The sequence below is a fragment of the Megalobrama amblycephala genome, linkage group LG14 (genome assembly GCF_018812025.1).
Source record: "Megalobrama amblycephala isolate DHTTF-2021 linkage group LG14, ASM1881202v1, whole genome shotgun sequence".
Classification (NCBI taxonomy): Eukaryota; Metazoa; Chordata; class Actinopteri; order Cypriniformes; family Xenocyprididae; genus Megalobrama; species Megalobrama amblycephala.
In genome coordinates this window covers 7,841,353-7,862,822 of record NC_063057.1, presented here as the reverse complement: position 1 = coordinate 7,862,822, position 21,470 = coordinate 7,841,353, and the positions used below count along the sequence as shown (strand labels likewise).

General features: G+C 38.5%; 2 protein-coding genes across 3 annotated transcripts; one reads left to right on the top strand and one right to left on the bottom strand.

The window, feature by feature from the left end:
* Nucleotides 1-1,957: 1,957 nt before the first annotated feature.
* elapor2b (endosome-lysosome associated apoptosis and autophagy regulator family member 2b) lies at nt 1,958-17,453 on the bottom strand. 2 transcript variants are annotated; one of them, XM_048155200.1, is made up of 22 exons: nt 17,201-17,453; nt 14,529-14,649; nt 13,873-14,062; nt 12,360-12,507; nt 12,185-12,274; nt 11,811-11,916; nt 11,551-11,700; nt 11,313-11,401; nt 11,050-11,230; nt 10,820-10,948; nt 8,876-8,966; nt 8,689-8,791; nt 8,401-8,538; nt 8,057-8,320; nt 7,798-7,971; nt 7,461-7,650; nt 4,842-4,938; nt 4,658-4,759; nt 3,548-3,674; nt 3,284-3,462; nt 3,029-3,197; nt 1,958-2,712 (listed from the first exon to the last, which is right to left on the bottom strand). In XM_048155200.1, exons 1-22 carry the CDS (start codon nt 17,297-17,299, stop codon nt 2,644-2,646), a joined length of 3,006 nt encoding a protein of 1,001 aa, XP_048011157.1. In that variant the 5' UTR covers nt 17,300-17,453; the 3' UTR covers nt 1,958-2,643. The 2 variants fall into 2 exon arrangements, with proteins under 2 accessions (XP_048011157.1, XP_048011158.1); XM_048155201.1 differs by lacking the exon at nt 17,201-17,453 and adding an exon at nt 15,438-15,481.
* A 1,592-nt stretch (nt 17,454-19,045) lies between these two features.
* Nucleotides 19,046-20,672, top strand: dmtf1 (cyclin D binding myb-like transcription factor 1). Its single transcript, XM_048155204.1, has 3 exons — nt 19,046-19,255; nt 19,680-19,792; nt 19,880-20,672. Exons 1-3 carry the CDS (start codon nt 19,161-19,163, stop codon nt 20,011-20,013), a joined length of 342 nt encoding a protein of 113 aa, XP_048011161.1. The 5' UTR covers nt 19,046-19,160; the 3' UTR covers nt 20,014-20,672.
* The last annotated feature ends 798 nt before the right edge of the window (nt 20,673-21,470 follow it).

The window sequence follows — 21,470 nt, the reverse complement described above, 5'->3', positions numbered from 1 at the left end:
TGTACAATTGCACACAAACAATCCTTTATCTGATGACTTAAGTGTTAGGGAGAGTGGGGTAAGATGTGTTAACCCCTTACTCTACCAAAAACTGCACAATTTTTGTCATTAGATTATCAGAAAGGCTCTAAATGTATGTTTTTAGCATGTAGAAGTAAAATGCGTGGCAAGAAATCTTATTCCAAATATTTGTACATTTTAATTTACATAAGTTACATAAATTATTTGACTAAATTTGGGCTTTTTCTGGATATTTTCAAGATATTTCTATCAATTTCACATTTGAAAAAGTTGTCACAGCTTACCCCACTCTCCCCTACTTTCAGTTAAAATGAGTATGAATGTGTTTATTTGTAAAAAGTATGTTCTGTGTATCAGAGAGAGAGAGAATGTTTGGGCTAGTCATCTGCTCGCTCTGGGGCTTTGTGTCCTGGTGACTCTCTTCTCGTCTCTGTCTACTCTCTTTGTTTTCTCGCTCACTGATCTTTTCAAAGTGCATCTGTACTGCCGGGAGGCAAACGAGCTGTCCTGCTCCGCCTACCGTCAGGGAAGAGAGGGAGATGAGATCAAAGGATGCAGGATATAGAGGTTAGGAAATAGAGGGGGAGAAAGACCTAATAACGGCCTCTCCTGAAAACAAACAGTATTGTGCAATGACACCTGAAAGCGTGCAATGAGAGTTAACTTATAAGCCATAACCTCGGCGAGCTGTCTCTGTCATTCTCCTAAAATACATTCCTACTCGTAATCAGTTTGTGAGGTCTATAGGTATATTTTAATCCACAGATGAAATAGCTGCATCATTACAAAGTATTGAATTATCTGGATAATTTATTACCATGTGACATATCTGCATTACTGTTTAACCAACATATTATTTTAAATAAAAAGAAAAAAAAATGTTTTAAATAAACTGTTCTTGTTTGACATGAATATTACAAAATATGTGCTTTCAAAAACTAGGAAAAATATCCAATATTCATATTCCAGCATACATTATAGTTGCTGAATAATAATGATGATTTTTATGAAATACATTGTGTAAGCATGCTAAATCTATGGAAGATTGTTTCTGCCATGAAATAAAAAATAAAAAGGTAATTGCGACTTTTTTTCTCACAATTGCAATATATAATAAGAATTACAAGTTATAACGTCAGAATTGTGAGTTATGAACTCAAAATTGTGTTATAATGTCCAATTGTCAGGGGAAAAAGACTGACTATGATTCTGACTTTATAACTCGCAATTCTGACTTTACATCATGCAATTTTGACTTTGTAACTCACAAGTTCTGAGAAAAAAAGTCAGAATTGCGTGATAACTCTCAATTGCGAGGGAAAAAAGTCAGTATTGTGAGTTAAAACTTGCAATTGAGTGTTATAATGTCCAATTGTAAGGGGAAAACAACTGACGTTTTTTCTCAGAATTGCGAGTTTAAATCTCAAAAAAGTCAGAATTGTGAGATAAAAAGTCACAATTACCTTTTTTTTTTTTTTATTTATTTAGTGGCAGAAACAAGCTTCCACATAAATCAATGCATGATTTTATAGAGTGCAAACTGTATTTGTCTATTGGCTGTGTAGTAATGCTCACACCATGGGATGTCCAGATAATTGCTCCCTTTCTCAAACTTTTGTGGATGCTCTATTAGGTAACCAAGGAATAAGCTAGCTGAGTCACATACTGTGTTTTTCTATGATGAATGTCCTTGCTGATATATTTAGCATTTTTGTAATACATTCTGCAAGACACTTACTATATGGAGACCTTGGACCTTTATCCGTTTGAAGGATACTCTAGTGAAATGGTTCTGATAGCTAAAGAGTTGTACTGCTAGTCTGGAGTGTGTTTCTGTATACTTTAACACACTTGCTTCATGTTTAAAGCGCTCTTATGTTTTATTAAAGCATAAAAGGAATCAGGTAAAGTAAAACAAAACAGATATATTTCAACAACTTTATACAGCTCAAAATACACAACAATACAAAATACAAAGTAGAAAACTGTACTGTCTCTTGTTCTCCTCAGAAGAGAGACGGACCTCTTTGTAATACATGAAGGAAGGGCCTTTGTTGTCTCTTTTAGATCTGCTGTGTGATGTTTGGCATTGAGATGAAACTAAAGCTGCTGTCTAAAGAAGCTCTGTGTCGCGGTAAGGCTCTTTGTCTCCATCTGTTGGCCAAATATTAGATATAGTCGTGTGAATGCTAGTGTGTGAAAAACATAACTTAAAAATGAATATATATATGGTTTCAGGCTCATTTTGCAGTGTATATCAGTGGTTTCAATTGTTGACACACCGAATTCAAATGTGTCTCTAATGCCCTTGTGCTCGGATGGACGCGTGTGGGTGAGATTTTTGTACGCTGAGTATGTTATGCGTTTCAGAGAGCAATGTCTTGTGGTATCTTTGCTTTTGACATGTCCTCGCAGTATATATGTGATGTAGTTGCTTGCTTTAATTTTACAGAGAGAGATTTGACTCTGTGTGAGTCAAAAAGCAGGAGACCCTACAGAGATATGTTCTGAGACATTTGACGAGGGACGGCTGTAAATATTGAACTGAAAAAGGAGTGTCAAAATACTGAAAACTCCATGAGTCTCTTTTTCTTCGTCAGTGGTGGTCCTCTTTTTTTCCAGTTATCCCCAAACCCATCTCTCTGACTGAGAAGACTTCAGCTGTACTGACTCGCTGTTGTCTCCGTCTGCCTGCAGCCAAACAAAGGTAAATAAAACGATGAAATGACAACAAAAACTGCACAAAATCTGTATGTGTCATCTTCTGTTGATTACAGAAGCTCCAAGAGACCATGATCTCAATTTTCTCATGACCTCAATTTCAACAAAAGTTGTTTTCTTAAGGTCTTGTTTGTATTTTTGATCAAATGAATGCAGCCATGCTGAGCAGAAGAGACTTCTTTCAAAAAAAATCTTATCGACATCAAACTTTTAAAGGGTAGTGTAAAAAAATGTAAATTTGACACAAAATCTGGTAGTGGCATCAAACTCGCAACAAGTAACTGACCTTGCTCGCGATAGCTTTCAGTTTACCCAATAAGGAAGGAGTATTTGAGTAAACAACATCATCCTCGTTCTCCTCCCCCTCCCCCTCTGCTAGTGCACAACTATCCGCTGCTGGCAACTCACAGTCCTTATTGGCTGACATCACTAGTCTGGAGTATTTATATTCAAGCCTGTTCAAAAAAATGAAAAGGTGTAAAAAAATTAAAAAGCACTTATTTTTACATCTGAAGCTAAATTTCCATTGAACGCTTGTTACCTCTTGTTCTTTTTCCAGAAATAGCATGTGAGAGAAACCAAAAGGGCGGCCATGAAGGCTCCGCCCCCAATTCCCGCCTTCACCCACAGGCCGACTACCTCACAGTGGGCAGAGGTCTTGTTTGGAAGCGGAACACCTTTGCTGCAGAGTTTTGGTTCGTTCCACACATAAAGGGTGTCCTGTTATGAGATGAAATGAGTGAAAGCTCAGGAAGATGTCAAATAAATTCAACTAGATGAATTTGTGGTACAATTAGAGATGTACCTGCACTCCTCCTTTGCACGCTCCTTCTATCGAGTGATAGTCTGCTTCAGTGCAGAGAGGACAAGCACTGGAGCTCTCCCAGAGGAAATGAAACTCACAGCCATTACATGTACCGGCTGGGCACTTGCTAAACACACACAAAAACACAATCAGGAGTGATGTTGCTTCAGCTTTTACATCTTCAGACTAACAGCATGACTAGAAGTATGATATTGCTTTTATATAGCTAAATATTTAAACTGAAAAATATTTTGGAAACAATATCGTGAGTTACTTTATAGCTCCAAAGTACTAGAATTGACGATTACATGTCTCCAAGAAACACAAACTAGTGGTGTGGCATTCCTGATTGAATCAATGTTTTTGAATGAATCTATTAAGTGAATAATTCAATGATTCACTCATAAAAAGTCACTTGTAACCACTTACTGATGCTACCATGTAAGAAATGAAGAAAGAGTTGCTGGAAAAACTAAATGCACAGACTGTCTGTCTAGAATACAGTCAAATTCAAAAGTCAGGACATTTTTTTTTTTAATCAAAAGTAATCAAAAAAGTAATCACAATTAATATTTTTGTGATTAATGTGTTTCCGCATTGTCTTTTCTTTAAGCAAAGGAAATTGTTTGTAAATGTAATTAATCGGTCCGGCAATTTTTGTGGATGACATTTGTAGCAGAGTCGTACGTTCCTAACCCAACACACTCGCATAATCAACATTTCTCAATTCACACCTGGGAAATGTAAACTTAGAAAAGCAAATCTGCAAAAAAATTGCAAATGGCTTGCAAACCTCCACTGATATTCATATTAGCATATATATTAATAACAGAGTTTCACTCATGAGAGATCATTTGTTGAGCTTTGATAATAATTCACCGTACACAAAGAATGCAAATGACTTTTGTTACACATTCCATCTGGGTTTTATTTATAAATAAATTAATCCATAAAGAACATTTTTTTCTCCATTTACTGAGCTACTCTGCTATGCACATTTTAATGGAACATTAAATGGAAAAAGGTTATGTCAAACTGAATAAATGCATCCTAAAATACTCTGTCATAATATACATAGATTTGTGAACATAAAAAAGAAAGCACACGAACCTTGGCACAGTGAGCTCCCCGCGTGAGCTCTTTTCAGGACTGCAACGCAGAGTCACGACTGTGCTACGGCCGTTCAGACAGGATGCTGTGGGCTGTGGAGAGCTGAGAATTGGGGTGTTATTAATATAATATCATTGCACCCATCAGCTAAGTATTTTTAACAATTTAATCTTTCTCCATTTACCGATAGAAGAAGTTGATATCTGGAACTTTCCGTGACGACTCAGGGAAGAGGTCTGAGCTGACAGTGACCCCATCCAGATTGTTATCAACAGAAGCTCCTGAGAAAAGGAAGCATGAAGGAAGTGAGACACAAGTAAGCAATTCAAACACCTCTACTCTGAAGGGAAATCAGCCTTTACTGTAGATAAGGTTCTCAACTCTGGCACTCAAGATCCACTTTCCTGCAGAGTTTTGCTCTAACCCTATTCAAACACAATTGAACAAGCTAATAATCAAGTTATTGTTATTACTAGGAAATCGTCCCATATACCCTTAAAGGGTTAGTTCACCCAAAAATGAAAATTCTGTCATTTATTACTTACCCTCATGTCGTTCCACACCCGTAAGACCTTCGTTAATCTTCAGAACACAAATTAAGATATTTTAATTGAAATCCGATGGCTCCGTGAGGCCTCCATAGGTTCATGTGAGTACAGTGAGTACAGGTTTAATCGGTTCATGTGAGTACAGTGGTTCAATATTAATATTATAAAGCGACGAGAATATTTTTGGAGCACCAAAAAAACAAAATAACGACTTATTTAGTGATGGCTGATTTTAAAACACTAATTCAGAAAGCATCGGAGCACAAATTAATCAGTGTGTCGAATCATGATTCAGATTGCGTGTCAAACTGCCAAACTGCTGAAATCATGTGACTTTGGCGCTCCGAACAGCAGATTCGACACACTGATTCATTTGTGCTCTGAAGCTTCCTGAAGCAGTGTTTTGAAATCGGCTATCACTAAATAAGTCGTTATTTAGGTTTTTTTTGGCGCACCAAAAATATTCTTGTCGCTTTATAATATTAATATTGAACCACTGTACTCACATGAACCGATTTAAATATGTTTTTAGTACCTTTATGGATCTTGAGAGAGGAAGTGTCCATTGCTCCCTATGGAGGCCTCACGGAGCTATCGGATTTCAACTAAAATATCTTAATTTGTGTTCTGAAGATTAACGAAGGTCTTACGGGAACGGCATGAGGGTAAGTAATAAATGACAGAATTTTCATTTTTGGGTGAACTAACCCTTTAAAGATCCAGTGTGTAATATTTAGGAGGATCTATTGACAGAAATGCAATATAATATACATAACTATGTTTTCAGTGGTGTATAAAGACCTTACATGATGAACCGTTATGTTTTATGTTTTTGTTGGAATGAGCCATTTCTATCTACATACACCGCGGGTCCACTTACATCGAAGTCGCCATTTTGTGCCACCATGTTTCTACAGTAGCCCTAAATGGACAAACTGCTCTACAGAGCACGCTTGCTTGACTGGCTACTCTCTGCTGTCTCAGATGACATCTTTGTCATTGTCGGCCACTGTAGCTTCCCTATGTGCTGCGAAAGAGAGGGGTGAGCGGAGGACAGAGCCGTTGGTCACTGAGATGTCGCTAAAATTTATACACTGCACCTTTAAATAGGGCACTATTTGAGGGGACAGCCATTTGTAGTGGTGTCCGAAACCATAAAGGACGTTAACTAAGAGCACTGATTCAATCCCATAATGCACCGCAACAAGTGTACAACTGATGTATGCTCAACGGCTAGAGAATACCCATAATGCACTGTGAGGGTTGTGCTAAATGAATTCCCACGACTTGCCAGAAGATGTTGCCTCAGCTGAATCATCCAGCCATCCATTTTCCAAACCGCCGGTCCAGTGTGGCTACAGAGTACTATCATACAGGTATACATTTCTTTTTAATTGATTATTAAATTGTTTAATTAAGGTTTATACTTAGTCTCGATGACAGAAAATCATTTCATTACTACTGGAGCTGCCAGTTAGCTAAGTGTCAAATGATTTTTAAACAGCAAGCACAAACTCGTTATCATTCACTCCTTCAAGTGAGCTATATTAGTGGACTAAAGTAGGGAATAGTGAATGAGGGTAAAGGGGGCAATTTCAAACACAGCCTAGGGAGTTAGAGGCAGGTGAGTTTTATCAAGATTGGAGCTAAACACTGCAGGAAAGTGGATCTTGAGGGCCAGAGTTGAAAACCTCTGCTGTAGATTATTGCAGATTAAGGGTTTCACTGTGACAAAGGCATTGACACGGGCTTGACACTGATCCCTGAGCAGACTCACTTAGAGAAGGAGATAACAGACTGACATCGATTACATTAAAGTAATTTAACATACACTCCCATTCAAAAGTTTGAAGTCAGATGCATTAAGACATTTATAATGCTCAAATAAATGTTCTTTTGAACTTTCTATTCAACGAAGAATAAAAATGTATCATAATTTCCACAAAAATATTAAGGAGCACAACTGTTTGCACTGATAATAATAAGAAATGTTTCTTTAGCAGCAAATCAGCATATTAGAATGATTTCTGAAGGATCATGTGATGCTGAAAATTCAGTTTTGCCATTATATTAATAAATTATATTTTAAAATATATTAAAGTAGAAAACAGTGATTTTGTAATAATATTTCAAAATCTTGACCAAATAAATGTAGATTTGGTGAGCATTAGACACTTATCTCACCATCCCCAAACTTCTGAATGGTAGTGTAAGTTAAATAACATTGAATAAGGTTACAGATCACATAATCTCACCAAGGAAAGTGTCAGCCAGGCTGATGGACTGAGATGACAGGGCTGTTCTGAAGCCCCGCCCATCTGCAGGAATGATGGTAGATTGGCACACAAAAGTCTCGACGAAATTGTTGAGGTCAGCGGATTCATTTTGCACGTCCTTACTGGACAGATCTGTGACATTGTCAGTGCACACCGCCACCTTTTTCCCCTGCGGCAGAGAATAAAATATGCAAGTTGACTTTGTAGATCATCTTAAGAAGTGAAAAAAGCAATTGTTCCTGTTTCCTATTAAAGCAATCTATTATTAGCTAGACTGAAGTCAGTTAAAGATAGAGATGTTTGTATGTGAGAGTACCTCAGCTCCACATAGACTGATATTAAACTGGTGGTAGTATTTGGTTCCTTTGGAGGTGAAACTAGGCCCATTCATGATTGACCCCACTGAACTTAAGGCACTCAAGTCGTAGGTCAATGTTCGGTTCTGATCCATATGCGAGAAGGTGCAGTCGTTAAAACACACAGAGTGCTCCTGGACACACACACACAAAAACACACATTTTGGATGTTACACTGTCATACATATAGTCATGCATTTCCTCTGGTTTTACACTTACCTTGTTGCTCCTGCTACCAGGACCGCAGGGCTGGCAAGCCTCTTGCCCATAGATGTGATGCCCGGAGAGGAAGGTGTTGGGCGGGCACTCCTGGCACTGGTTAGTGTCTTTGTTGATGAAGTGTCCAGCAGGACAGGGGACACAAGAAGAACCGTCCTGCTGACTCATCATTGCACAGGCGTGGCAACCAGACGCAGAGCCATCCATCGCATTAGTCACTGTGATCGAGTAGATCTTTGCGATATCATTTACATACTGACGCACCTGGGAGAGAAAAACAGCGAATGAGAATGTTTTCCACGCAACAAAAAGGTACTTTAGACTAATTTGTGGTGAATACTTGCATCAATGGCTTTGTTGGTACGTTGGAAAGCCCATGTGTAAGACACAGAAGCATTTTTGGTCATGATGTGGGTGTACGCTTGTCTCTTTTTACTCCCTACCCATGATTCCACAACATTTGTGCTCTTCCTGTTTACATCCTACAGAAAAAAAACATTGATTTGTTAAATAACTTCATTCATCATAATGATTGGGCCACTTGTTAAATTAAATATGCAACATTGTGAGGTCATGTGACAGTGTAGCATACTACATTTTTTATTTATCTTTGCATACAGCATAATGCTTACTATCATAAAATAGAGTTCACAGTCAGCACTGCAATTGGTCTCGAAGATAAACATGATTCGGCCAAACTCCGTAGCTGAAGCGTCGTCCACAGAAGTAGGAAGTCTGAGAGAGATATAAGGTGAGGTAATCTGTAAATGTTTTTCGCACAACCAACATTTTTACACTAGAATTGTAGATCTGACTCACTTGAATCCAGGCACTCGTAAATTTAAGATGAGGTAATCGTTATCTGAGCCGCCCACTCCACTACGAATATGGTCGCCAGCAACCTCCCAACCTACAGAAGCAAATGTGCATATATAAAAATGTAATAGTTTTAAAGGCACAATATGTAATTTTCGCCACTAGAGGTCACTTATTCAAAACAAAGGCAGCTTGATGACACCATGAATAAGTGTAGAATCATGGGAGTTGTGGTTTTCCTCCACAGCCAATGGAAAAGAATCTTGGGCAGAAGTTATGTTCATGCGTGAGCTAATGTATTAAAGTTTTACTAATGGTACGGTGATATGAAGCGGAGCGAGGCTGCTGGAGCAAATGCTAATGATAGACACCTGCGATACACACCCAGCGGAGATTTTATTATGCTTATGCTGCAGTCGGCCACTTCCGCTCTTTTAGTTGTGTATGTGGGGTAACGCAGCACTGTTTTTCATGGTTAAAGGTGCCCTAGAATTAAAAATGTAATTTATATTGGCATAGTTGAATAACAAGAGTTCAGTACATGGAAATGACATACAGGGAGTCTCAAACTCCATTGTTTCCTCTTTCTTATATAAATCTCATTTGTTTAAAGGACCTCCGAAGAACAGGTGAATCTCAACATAACACCGACTGTTACATAACAGTCGGGATCATTAATATGTACGCCCCCAATATTTGCATATGCCAGCTCATGTTCAGTCAGTATTAACGTCTGGATCTGCACAGCTGAATCATCAGACTAGGCAAGCAAGAACAATAGCGAAAAATGGCAGATGGAGCAATAATAACTGACATGATCCATGATATCATGATATTTTTAGTGATATTTGTAAATTGTCTTTCTAAATGTTTAGTTAGCATGTTGGTAATGTACTGTTAAATGTGGTTAAAGTTACCATCGTTTCTTACTGTATTCACGGAGACAAGAGAGCCGTCGCTATTTTCATTTTTAAACACTTGCAGTCTGTATAATTCATAAACATAAACTTCATTCTTTATAAATCTCTCCAACAGTGTAGCATTAGCCGTTAGCCACGGATCACAGCTTCAAATTCATTCGGAATCAAATGTAAACAATATAACAGTATACAATACTCACATAATCCGACGCATACATGCAGTATGCATGACGAACACTTTGTAAAGATCCATTTTGAGGGTTATATTAGCAGTGTAAACTTTGTTTATGCACTGTTTAAGGCAAGCGCGAGCTCCGTGGGCGGGGAGCGTGAGCATTTAAAGGGGCCGCAACATGAATCTGCACATTTCTAATGATGCCCCAAAATAGGCAGTTAAAAAAATGAATAAAAAAAAATCTATGGTGTATTTTGAGCTGAAACTTCACAGACACATTCAGGGGACACCTTAGACTTATATTACATCTTGTAAAAAAACGTTCGATGGCACCTTTAAAACAATCATACTAAATACATTTGAGCGTGCTGAAAGTTATGTTATAACGTTACTCTGTGCGTTTGCTCAGTGGCTCCTATAAGAGACCTTTTGCACTTTGCAGTAATCTAGATCGATATTAGTAAAACTGGAAATCGAGGGTAATGCGGATATGACGTCATTGACAGGCGACGCAATGACATGGTCCGTGTCCTGGTTAAAATTGCTGATTTCTCTGGATTTAAACATTGCTGTAAACATTTGGGATAATGTAAGTACACAAGTCAACAAAATATATAACAATGTTCTAGTGGTTCTTAGATATTTCAATCTAAAAATCTTACATATTGTGCCTTTAATGTAATAGTTTTAGTCAACAATAACAACACATTTATATAGCAACACTGATATATATATATATATATATATATATATATATATATATATATATATTCAAGATTTTAAGTAAAAATACATATTTTTATATGACATACATATATGACATAAATATACACAATTTGTTTTTACACTTACCATTCATTTCATCACATTTGGAGTTGCCCACATTAAAACAAGATGTTTTCATATTCCTTGGAAGGATGTTCCACCACTTGTATTCATATCCTAATGAAGGTTCAGTTCCTCCCGGGCATCTTTGACATTCTGTGCCAAATTAAATCTTCTCCATTACAGTTCCAGTAAACCAAATGTGTCATTTAATAATACACGAGTATGTATCTATGTTTACATGTGTGTCTATATACCTGCGGTACCATCAGAATAAGTCCCTTGTGGGCAAGGTAAACAGGTGGAAGAGTTGTGCATGTAGAAGCCTGGATTACAGGGTGGACAGTCCTCTTTCTCTCCAGAAGGGGGCAGAGTCACAGCACCAGTCACATTCTCCACACATACCTGAGGCTCCACCCACCTGTACAATATTTGGGTCTAAAATGATACAGCAATATTAACCATTAACAGATTATCCACATAACATTTACAACAAAACACATTCTGCATGATATCCTACCTTGCCTTCACTATCACAGGCCGTGTGGATTTGAAAATAGTCTTTCTCTGAACAAGGAGGCCTCTCTTTACACTGCGACCATCCCTCATCTAGAACATGCACACATGTAGAAAAACATTATACACAAACGTGTGCTGAGAAAAGTGTGTTTTAGTTGTGTTTGATTCATGCTAAACTGATCACAATACGCCATGTAGCTCATTTGGCACAGCAAAGAATGATTTGTTTGCATTCTTACGGGAATACTGTGTCTCAGAGCAATGTGTACACGAACTGGCTCCCTTTCCAGAGTAAGTATTCCTGGGACAAAGGTCACATGAGGAAGAGCCTGGAGTTTTACTGAAGGTGCCCGGCCTGCACGGAAAACACTCTGACGTGTACGCCACACCTGCTCATAAAAAATGTATATATAAAAAAAGATATTTTATAAATGATTGATTTGTCTTTAAGAAGGGTATGAGTCACATAAGTAGATATTATTTCGGCAGAATCTCACACCTTCAATCTGGATGTTCTTCAAAAGGACCGGCTTTACTGGTTTTCCACCCAAGAGCATTCCCGTTGTTCTCCAATACATAATATTCGTTCCTGACTTCAGATTTACCTGTGACATACAAAAGCTACATTAGATGTCAATTTACTTCCAAATCATTCAATATTTTGGCTTTTTTTTTTTTTTTGCCTTTTATTATGATAGGACAGTGTGTAGACAGGTGAAGTGGGAGAGACGACAGGATCGGAAAAGTCTGCGAGCCAGGACTCGAACTCGGGTCACTCGAGATGAAACGGCACTATATGTCAGTGCGCTGCCCACGAGGCTATCGGGTCTGACCAAATCATTCAATATTAATAAAATATGCAAGATCACTTACTGTATGGGTTCCCCATTCTCCGCTGGTGGTGAGTTTGATCCATTTCTCACTTCCAGTCTGGTCCATCTCTTGACATTGGTCATTCTGAATCTGCACCAAAGGTTATTTTTGGAGTTAATTTTCACTTACAACACATTTGTAGAATAAACTGCAAGATGTATAAAGTAAAACACACAAAGAACTCGAAGAAGACGTTGCTGTCGACATATTGATAGTCAAAGGAGACGGATCCCTGCTTCATGAGATGCACCGCGTACACCAGCGACACTGTGCAGTCGTCACGATTGGATTCCAAGTGAGTTCCCTGAGCTGTCCATGAAGAACTGCAATTGAACAACACAATGTAAACAGATAGATCCAGATCTGTAGATACATTGCAAAGGCTTAGAGAATAGAATAAGCTGATATATATGCAGAATATACACCGATCAGGTATAACATTATGACCACCTTCCTAATATTGTGTTGGTCCCCCTTTTGCTGCCAAAACAGCCCTGACCCGTCGAGGCATGGACTCCACTAGACCCCTGAAGGTGTACTGTGGTATCTGGCACCAAGATGTTAGCAGCAGATCCTTGTCCTGTTAGTTGCGAGGTGGAGCCTCCATGGATAGGACTTGTTTGTTCAGCACATCCACACAGATGCTTGATTGGATTGAAATCTGGGGAATTTGGAGGCCAAGTCAACACCTCAAACTCATTGTTGTGCTCCTCAAACCATTCCTGAACCATTTTTGTTTTATGGCAGGGCACATTATCCTGCTGAAAGGCTGAAAGCCTCACAGCCACCAGGGAATACCGTTTGAATACTGGTTTTGAAAGTGCTTTATAAATAAAAATTGAGTTGAGTTGAATTTCCATGAAAGGGTGTACATGGTCTGCAACAATGCTTAGGTAGGTGGTACGTGTCAAAGTAACATCCACATGGATGGCAGGACCCAAGGTTTCCCAGCAGAACATTGCCCAAAGCATCACACTGCCTCTGCCGGCTTGCCTTCTTCCCATAGTGCATCCTGGTGCCATGTGTTCCCCAGGTAAGCGACACACACGCACCCGGCCATCCACGTGATGTAAAAGAAAACGTGATTTATCAGACAGGCCACCTTCTTCCATTGCTCCATGGTCCAGTTCTGATGCTCATGTGCCCACTGTTGGTGCTTTCGGCAGTGGACAGGGGTCAGCATGGGCACCCTGATGGTCTATGGCTATGCAGCCCCATACGCAACAAATTGCGATGCACTGTGTATTCTGACACCTTTCTATCAGAACCAGCATTAACTTCTTGAGTGATTTGAGCTACAGTAGCTCGTCTGTTGGATCGGACCACACGGGCCAGCCTTCGCTCCCCACATGCATCAGTGAGCCTTGGCCGCCTTGGCTTCCTTGGACCACTTTTAATAGGTACTGACCACTGCAGACCAGGAACACCCCACAAGAGCTGCAGTTTTGGAGGTGCTCTGACCTTCTAGCCATCACAGAGTCGCCCTTGTCAAACTCGCTCAAATCCTTACGCTTGCCTATTTTTCCTGCTTCTAACACATCAACTTTGAGGACAAAATGTTCATTTGCTGCCCAATATATCCCACCCACTAACAGGTGCTGTGATGAAGAGATAATCAGTGTTTCACTTCACCTGTCAGTGGGCATAATGTTATGCCTGATCGGTGTAAATTTCGGTTTGGCACTGACTTGTTGCAGGTCATTGAGTCGTCCCCTGAACCTCCTGAGTCCATGTATGTGGCCAGACTGCTGAATCCCGCAGGGATGGAATCCCACTGGTCGAAACGCACACCGCTGCCCAGCGAATAAGAGCCAGCCGCACATGATGTACACTGCTGGGATGACATCTCTAAAAACTCCCCAGCTTCACAAGAAAAGGCTGTACAACAAGTAAGAACAGACCGTGTTTACATACTGATGCAATAAAGTTCTTTATAGGCATCGATGGTTCCAAGTACAACTTTTAACATTCATTGAACCTTTCCATTGCACAATATGACTTCTTTGGGGAACCCAATGGCATTACTGCAAAAATCTCCTTTTGGAGACTTTATTTTTAAGAGTGTACACATAAAAGCATTTAAATGGCATGAATGCTATTGCTTTTGATAACTAAATATAAAACCAAGGAAATGCTCCTGGAGCTTTTCTCAAAACTCACATCAGAATTTTTTTCTGATCTATTTTTGCAATGACTTGTGGTATCAATGTGATTTTGTGTATGTATGAAGTATCCAAATACAACACAGTGTGCTTGGGCTTTAAATTAAATGCCACTCGGTTTGATATTTGAAGTAATGTAACGCATTTTCATTAAGCGTGTCTATATTTGGTTGTTTTCTTACTGCAGTCTGTGCCTCTGACTGGCTCTGGTAGGCCCGTGCAGCTCCCCTGTCTGTGAGGGATGGCAACTCTCCATCTGGAGCCTGTGCTGTCACACTCTGTGTACTCAAAGTAGTATTCTGTCTGAAACACATGCAGATATCGACATATTCAGACATTTACGTTAAACAAAAGTCATGGTCATTAAAGTTGACTAAATCTGTTTTATGTTCATAAACAAGCAAGAAAAAGATTAATATGTGTATAAAGGTCATTTAAAGGTGCCCTAGAGCTTTTTTTTAAAAGATGTAATATAAGTCTAAGGTGTCCCCTGAATGTGTCTGTGAAGTTTCAGCTCAAAATACCCCATAGATTTTTTTTAAATTAATTTTGGGGCATAATTAGAAACGAGCCGATTTCAGGTTGCAGCCCCTTTAAATCGCGCGCTCTCCGCCCCCTCCCGAGCTCTCGACTCTATCACAGCATAAACAAAGTTTACACAGCTAATATAACCCTCAAAATGGATCTTTACAAAGTGTTCGTCATGCATACTGAATGCATGCGTCGGATTATGTGAGTATTGTATTTTTTTGTGTGTTTACATTTGATATTGAATAAGTTTGAGGCTATGCTCTGTGGCTAATGGCTAACACTACAACACTGTTGGAGAGATTTATAAAGAATGAAGTTCTGTTTATGAATTATACAGACTGCAAGTGTTTAAAAATGAAAATAACGACGGCTCTTGTCTCCGTGAATACAGTAAGAAACGATGGTAACTTTAACCACATTTAACAGTACATTAGCAACATGCTAACGAAACATTTAGAAAGACAATTCACAAATATCACTAAAAATATCATGTTATCATGGATCATGTCAGTTATTATTGCTCCATCTGCCATTTTTCACTGTTTTCCTTGCTTGCTTACCTAGTCTGATTATTCAGCAGTGCACATCCAGACGTCCTGCCCTTGTGTAATGCCTCAATCATGGGCTGGCATATGCAAATATTGGGGTGTACACCCCGAATGTTACGTAACAGTCAGTGTTATGTTGAGATTCGCCTGTTTTCCGGAGGTCTTTTAAACAAATGAGATTTATATAAGAAGGAGGAAACAATGGAGTTTGAAACTCACTGTATGTCTTTTCCATGTACTGAATACTTGTTATTTAACTATGCCAAGATAAATTCAATTTTTAATTCTAGGGCACCTTTAAGTTTTTTTGGGGTAATGTTACTATACTACTTAACATATGTCTGAAAGATATACACATTGACATATTCAGATATTTACATCAGCACATTTTGTAATAGTGTGTCATTTGGTGGCAAAACAAAATGATTATTTTATTTGAGCCACTGGCACAGCGCATCCCTTTACTGCACAACTATCATTCTGTGTAAAATCTGTGTGTGTGTGTGTGTGTGTGTGTGTGACGGGAGGGGGGATTGGGATCTGTCTATCTGCCTTCTGTCCCCGGACGGTCACCAGGGCAACGGCCAGGAGCCCTGTAAATGTTGTCATGACAATCGCTCATTGCTAATGTTTGTGAATGTAATGAATTAGAGTCTGATATACTCTGATAACAACCTGAAATAATGAGGCCACTAAATACCTCCTGTGTGTGCGCGTCTTTGTTGACAGATCTGTTATGCAAATCAGTGTGTTCAATGCCATAAAACAGTGATTGTTCTCCTCTCTTTAGGGGCCTTCTACACACACAAAAGCCAAATCTACTGGATACACACACAGGGAAGAGTGCATGCCATGTTTTAAATTACATAACTTAGTATAACACCATAAATGCTGTATAATATAGTGCAATGAAGTTACTGCCTTCAGTAAGGTGATGAATACATCCCCCCTGGAGGTGCTTGTCATCTGGTAATGCTTGGTTACAGCACACCCATTATCACTAATGATGCACCTGCACCTGCCACGGTTGCCCCAGCCTCCCTCACATATGCTCTTAAAGGAACAGTTCAACCCAAAATGAAGATTCTGTCATCATTACTCACCCCATGTTGTTCCGATCCCATATTTAACATATAAGAACCCTTATTTTAAATATAAAGAATGTTTTTTATATATATATATATATACATTAAAAGCAAATGGAAACCGGGGCTGTCGTTCTGGATCCATCTTTTTATTTGTGGCCCTTTAAGATGCGCGTCTTTTTATGGATGAGGCAAATCGGTGTATTTGTACAACACCACAGTCTTTTTAAATCAAATGGAGATCAGGAGAGGTCATTCGCGTTGTATAAAAATGTTTGAAGTTCATATTAATCCATTTTACAAGCGCTTAAGCAACTGTGCACAATAACGCACAATAATCGAGCTGTCATCTGATTGGTCAGCTGAGCACCGCGTCATCATATTATAGGATCCTCGTCCGTCTCGGATCTAACCATTTTATTATGTCAAAAACAAGATGTTCTTTTTGCTTTTTTTCATCGCGTATTTTGTGCATAGATAACCATTATGTTTTTATATTAAAAATTAGTAATGCATAATAATTACAACGTCCATTAAAGGCATTATTAGAAGCTCACAATCATATTTAATTATTTTTAAATAGTTATATCATAAGCAGAAACCACATTTTTCTAGGTTGTGACTGGTTTAAAATGCTCGTCATATTTAAAATATACATGTTTTATAAAAAGCTGGCATGTTGTCGTTTACCTCTTTACACTGTGGCAGGTTGCCTGACGCTCGTGCGCAGAGGAAGAGGGTTACAAAGCGCACAAAATAACAGGATGTCCAAAGCGCAGTCTTCTCCATCTCATAAAAGCAGGGATTAAAGGAAAACAAGAGATGCTAAGGATCCGAATAAAGATAACGAGGTTTCTCGATGTCTATGCATAAACTACAGACTGAAATGCGAGCACGCTGCTATCCGTTCAACGATAAGCTCCTACTGTAGTTGCGCTTATGGGGCTTTTGATTGACAGGGAGCGTCTGACGTCACGCTTGTCTAGTCTCCCAGTGCCAGTTCACATGGCATCTTTTATTTAGGCCAAGTTAACCTTTTTGTAATCTCAAGCATTTCGGATTCACAAATGATAATGTTCCACTAATAAAAAAATACTTTGTATTTATAATATAAATAGAATAGCTTATACAATGCTTGGCGTATGGTTGTTCAGTGGTCTATAATAATTGTTTTGCATAATGCATAAAAAGTTAAACACTCACACGAGGCTCTTTTATTATTTACAGTGACCCTCAGTAAGAAAGTCATGATGGAAGGGCACCAGAGAGACAATGCACAATAAATAATTCAGTAATGTTACACCATTACACAATCTCATTTATTGTCAGGATGTAAACAAAACAAGTTAACCAACAGGAATACCGTGCAATTAAGTGGAACTTCATTACATAAACATCTGCATCTATCTATCTATCTATCTATTGTGTATGATTTTTTTTGGCCTATGCAATCTTGTAAGAATATCACCAGTGATTAAAATAATTTTCACACTATAACATGGATCAAACATATAAAGGAAAATCACACATTTTCATTTCAAAATGGTTGCAGTTTCATTTCAAAGATGTTTTGTTAATTTTTAATCAAGTAGGCTACTGTATTGTATATCACATTTCAGCTCATAAATGTTCTTACAGTGTTTTCCCAGATAAATAAATATTTTATTTGTTCATAAATGTTTTGTGTGTGTGAAATAGGCTTTATATATGTAACCCTGGACTACAAAATCTGTCATAAGTCGCACGGGTATATTTGTAGCAATAGCCAACAATATATTATATGGGTCAAAATTATCAATTTTTCTTTCATGCCAAAAATCATTAGGATATTAAGTAAAGATCATGTTCCATGAAGATATTTTGTAAATTTCCTATCGTAAATATGTCAAAAAATTATTTTTGTGAGTGCATATGCATTGCAAAGGACTTTGGATTTTTTTTCCTTTTTTTTTTTTTTTTGCACCCTCAGATTTCCAAATTTTCAAATAGTCTAGCTGTATCTTAGCCAGATATTGTCCTATCATAACAAACCATACATCAATGGAAAGCTTATTCATTCAGCTTTCAGATTTCAAATTTTTCAAAATTGACTCTTATGACTGGTTTTGTGGTCCATGGTCACATTTACTATTCTTTTTTTTAATTGAAAGTGAAAGGTTACAGCTATTAACAGTATGAAACAGACAAAGATACAAATATAAACATTTAATATAAATATAACATTTTGTCATCATGAAAAATTAAAGGTTCCTTACAACAGACTCAAGCCTTCGAGTTCAAAGATTATAACATATTCTTAAAGGAAGTAAAAATTGGGATTACAGTGAACTGGTCTGTCTTTGTGAAGAAGAAATTTACCCAGAAGACAAAGTAATAATACAGCATATGCCAAGTTAGATTTGAATAAGCCCCAGAATAAACAGCAGATGGCGCTGCTGATACGGCCACTAATCTGAAAGCGTTTCAATGCATCAGCCGTAATTCAAATACGCGTGTTTAACATTCATAGCAAAATCTTAAACTCTACAAACGAATATTTTCGAAATATAAGGTGACAAGCCATATAAACGTGCATTTTAGACAGACAGACGCACACTTGAGCAAAAAAACGGAAGTCACCACCGGGCTTCTGTAGACACTTCCGCTCTGAATGAGGCGAGGAAGAAAAAAAAAAGCGTATTTTCCTCCATCCTGGTATTTGCCTTCATCCTGGTCACTGCGAAGTCCCCGTACCCAAAACAGGAAGTAAGTACCAAAATCATAGCTAAATTTCACTTTCGCTCACCCCTGTGCGCTGGACCTGTATTGTTTTATTATTTACATAAAAAAAATAATGCACCGACATCGAATAAATGTCGTCGATACTCCACGGCTTCATGTTGCACATAAACATGGCGTCTCATTATTCCTCATCTGCTTATATTAAATGAGCAGAGAGGGCATTAACAATAAGGCAATACTCAGAATGGTGCATAATATTATTTTATGCTGATATTATTCACAATTTTTTTTAAAATGAGGTCTCTAATCGTGTATTTGTGTTTTTGCTTTGCATTGCTAATATTTTTACATTAGTATAATGAATATCCAGTACAATACAAATAAAGTGTGTACACTTATCTTTAACACATTATAAGAGAGTCTGTCTGTCTATTAAATGAACCTGTAGGCTGAGCATGAACACAGGGGATGTCCCGGCAACTGTGACCCTTGAATCCGTCAATTCTGTCACATTTACTCAGGACACTGATGGAAACATAATTCTGCACTGCCCTCAGAATGGTAAAACACACCCCTCCACACAACCTATATTGTGCTTTATTATAAGTACATGTTTATATAATATTCTTGCATGGTTTGGACATGTAGATGGGGAGGACCTGGGTTCAGACGGGACCTCTGAACCTGTTCACAAACGACTGCGACTGTCCAATGAAGATGGAGAAGACCCTCAGGACTCTACCTCAACCGAGTACTCTGTTGTCACTCTGCCGAGTGAGTAGAAACACACATGGACATGTTTGTACACAGTTTATGTCACTTTAAAGGTGACGTGTACACCAAATGATAATATGTAATATGTATACCAAATGACATATCTTTGCGTTGCCTCTCGTATTGAGTTATTTAGTCCACAAACATTCTTACCACGACTGATTTGGCTCAGGCCCACCCTGCTCACATAATTCTCTCTCTGTCTATGAAATCTGTAAACCGCATTTACCGGTTCTAACTCTATAGTAACAATAACTCTATAGCGGTTGACCAGAGCACTGCAGTTATTTCTCATTTAAACTACAGTTAAATGGATTTCCCCACACATTTCGCGTCTGCGTCTGTCCTCTGCGTGGCACTTAGAGGGAACATTGGTTACGACATGGCATGGTAGCAGTATAAGCTCGTTGTTTTGATTCAGGAGGAACTGTAAAGGTGTCTGCTGTTTGTTTGTGGCGCTCTGTGTCTCTGGAAATAAATACGCTGATAGGCAGGTAGGACATTGTATCATTGCATTCGGACCGAATTAACATTTTTTTTGTCCTGAGACTTCCACAGAAGATATATGTACATTTTTTAATATTTAGATCACTTCTATGTATTGCTATCAGGCTGTGAAGTGAGTTTCAAGAAGAAATATAGCTGCGAGCAGCGATGGCGGGCCCAAGCCCGGTGGCACCGCCACCCCGGTGGCTTCAGGGCAACTGTGCACAGCGGGCAATAGGCACTTAAAACGGTTAAACATCAAAGGACTATGTCAAATTCACTCCACATTTACTGCACTACAAGGTGCCACTATAGAGCCCCTCCTCCCTGCCCATTTTCAAAGGATTACATGTGCCAAGTTTTAACATTATTCTGATGAATTTTGAAGCAAATCAGGTAAAAATAAGAGGGTGATCTCAATGTATGCTGAAAGTGACACATTTTCTGCTTCCAGTTGGTGGCGCTATGACTTTGAATCACAATAGTCACATCCATGTGATCAGCCTTGTACAACGAAGACTAAGCCGAAGTTTCATCAAAATCAATTAATGTATGCAGGAGTTAAAACACTTTGTTTCCCTTTTCTTGCCATAAATTCGTTGCCTCGCCACGGCCAAACCGTTTGAGATATCCAAAATCCGTTTGCAATTAAACAACTTCAATGTGTTAGCAACAAGTTAAAAAAAGCTTGGTGTAAATTGGATAAACCCTGTAGGAGTAGTATTATAAAATTCATAGCCTGTTTTTTCAAAAAATTAACATTCAAACCAAAATAGCTGACTTCCTGTTGGTCGGAGCTAATGAATGTAAATTAGAAAATTGTCCGGCTTGATGAGAACAATATGTGTACCGAGTTTGGTGACTGTAGGAAAAACAAACCCCCCCACTTTTGTCAAAAGGTGGCGCTACTGAGCCCCTCCACCACGCCCATTTCTATGGCTTTGTCCATGTCTACTGGTTGACAATATTGATGTGTGTG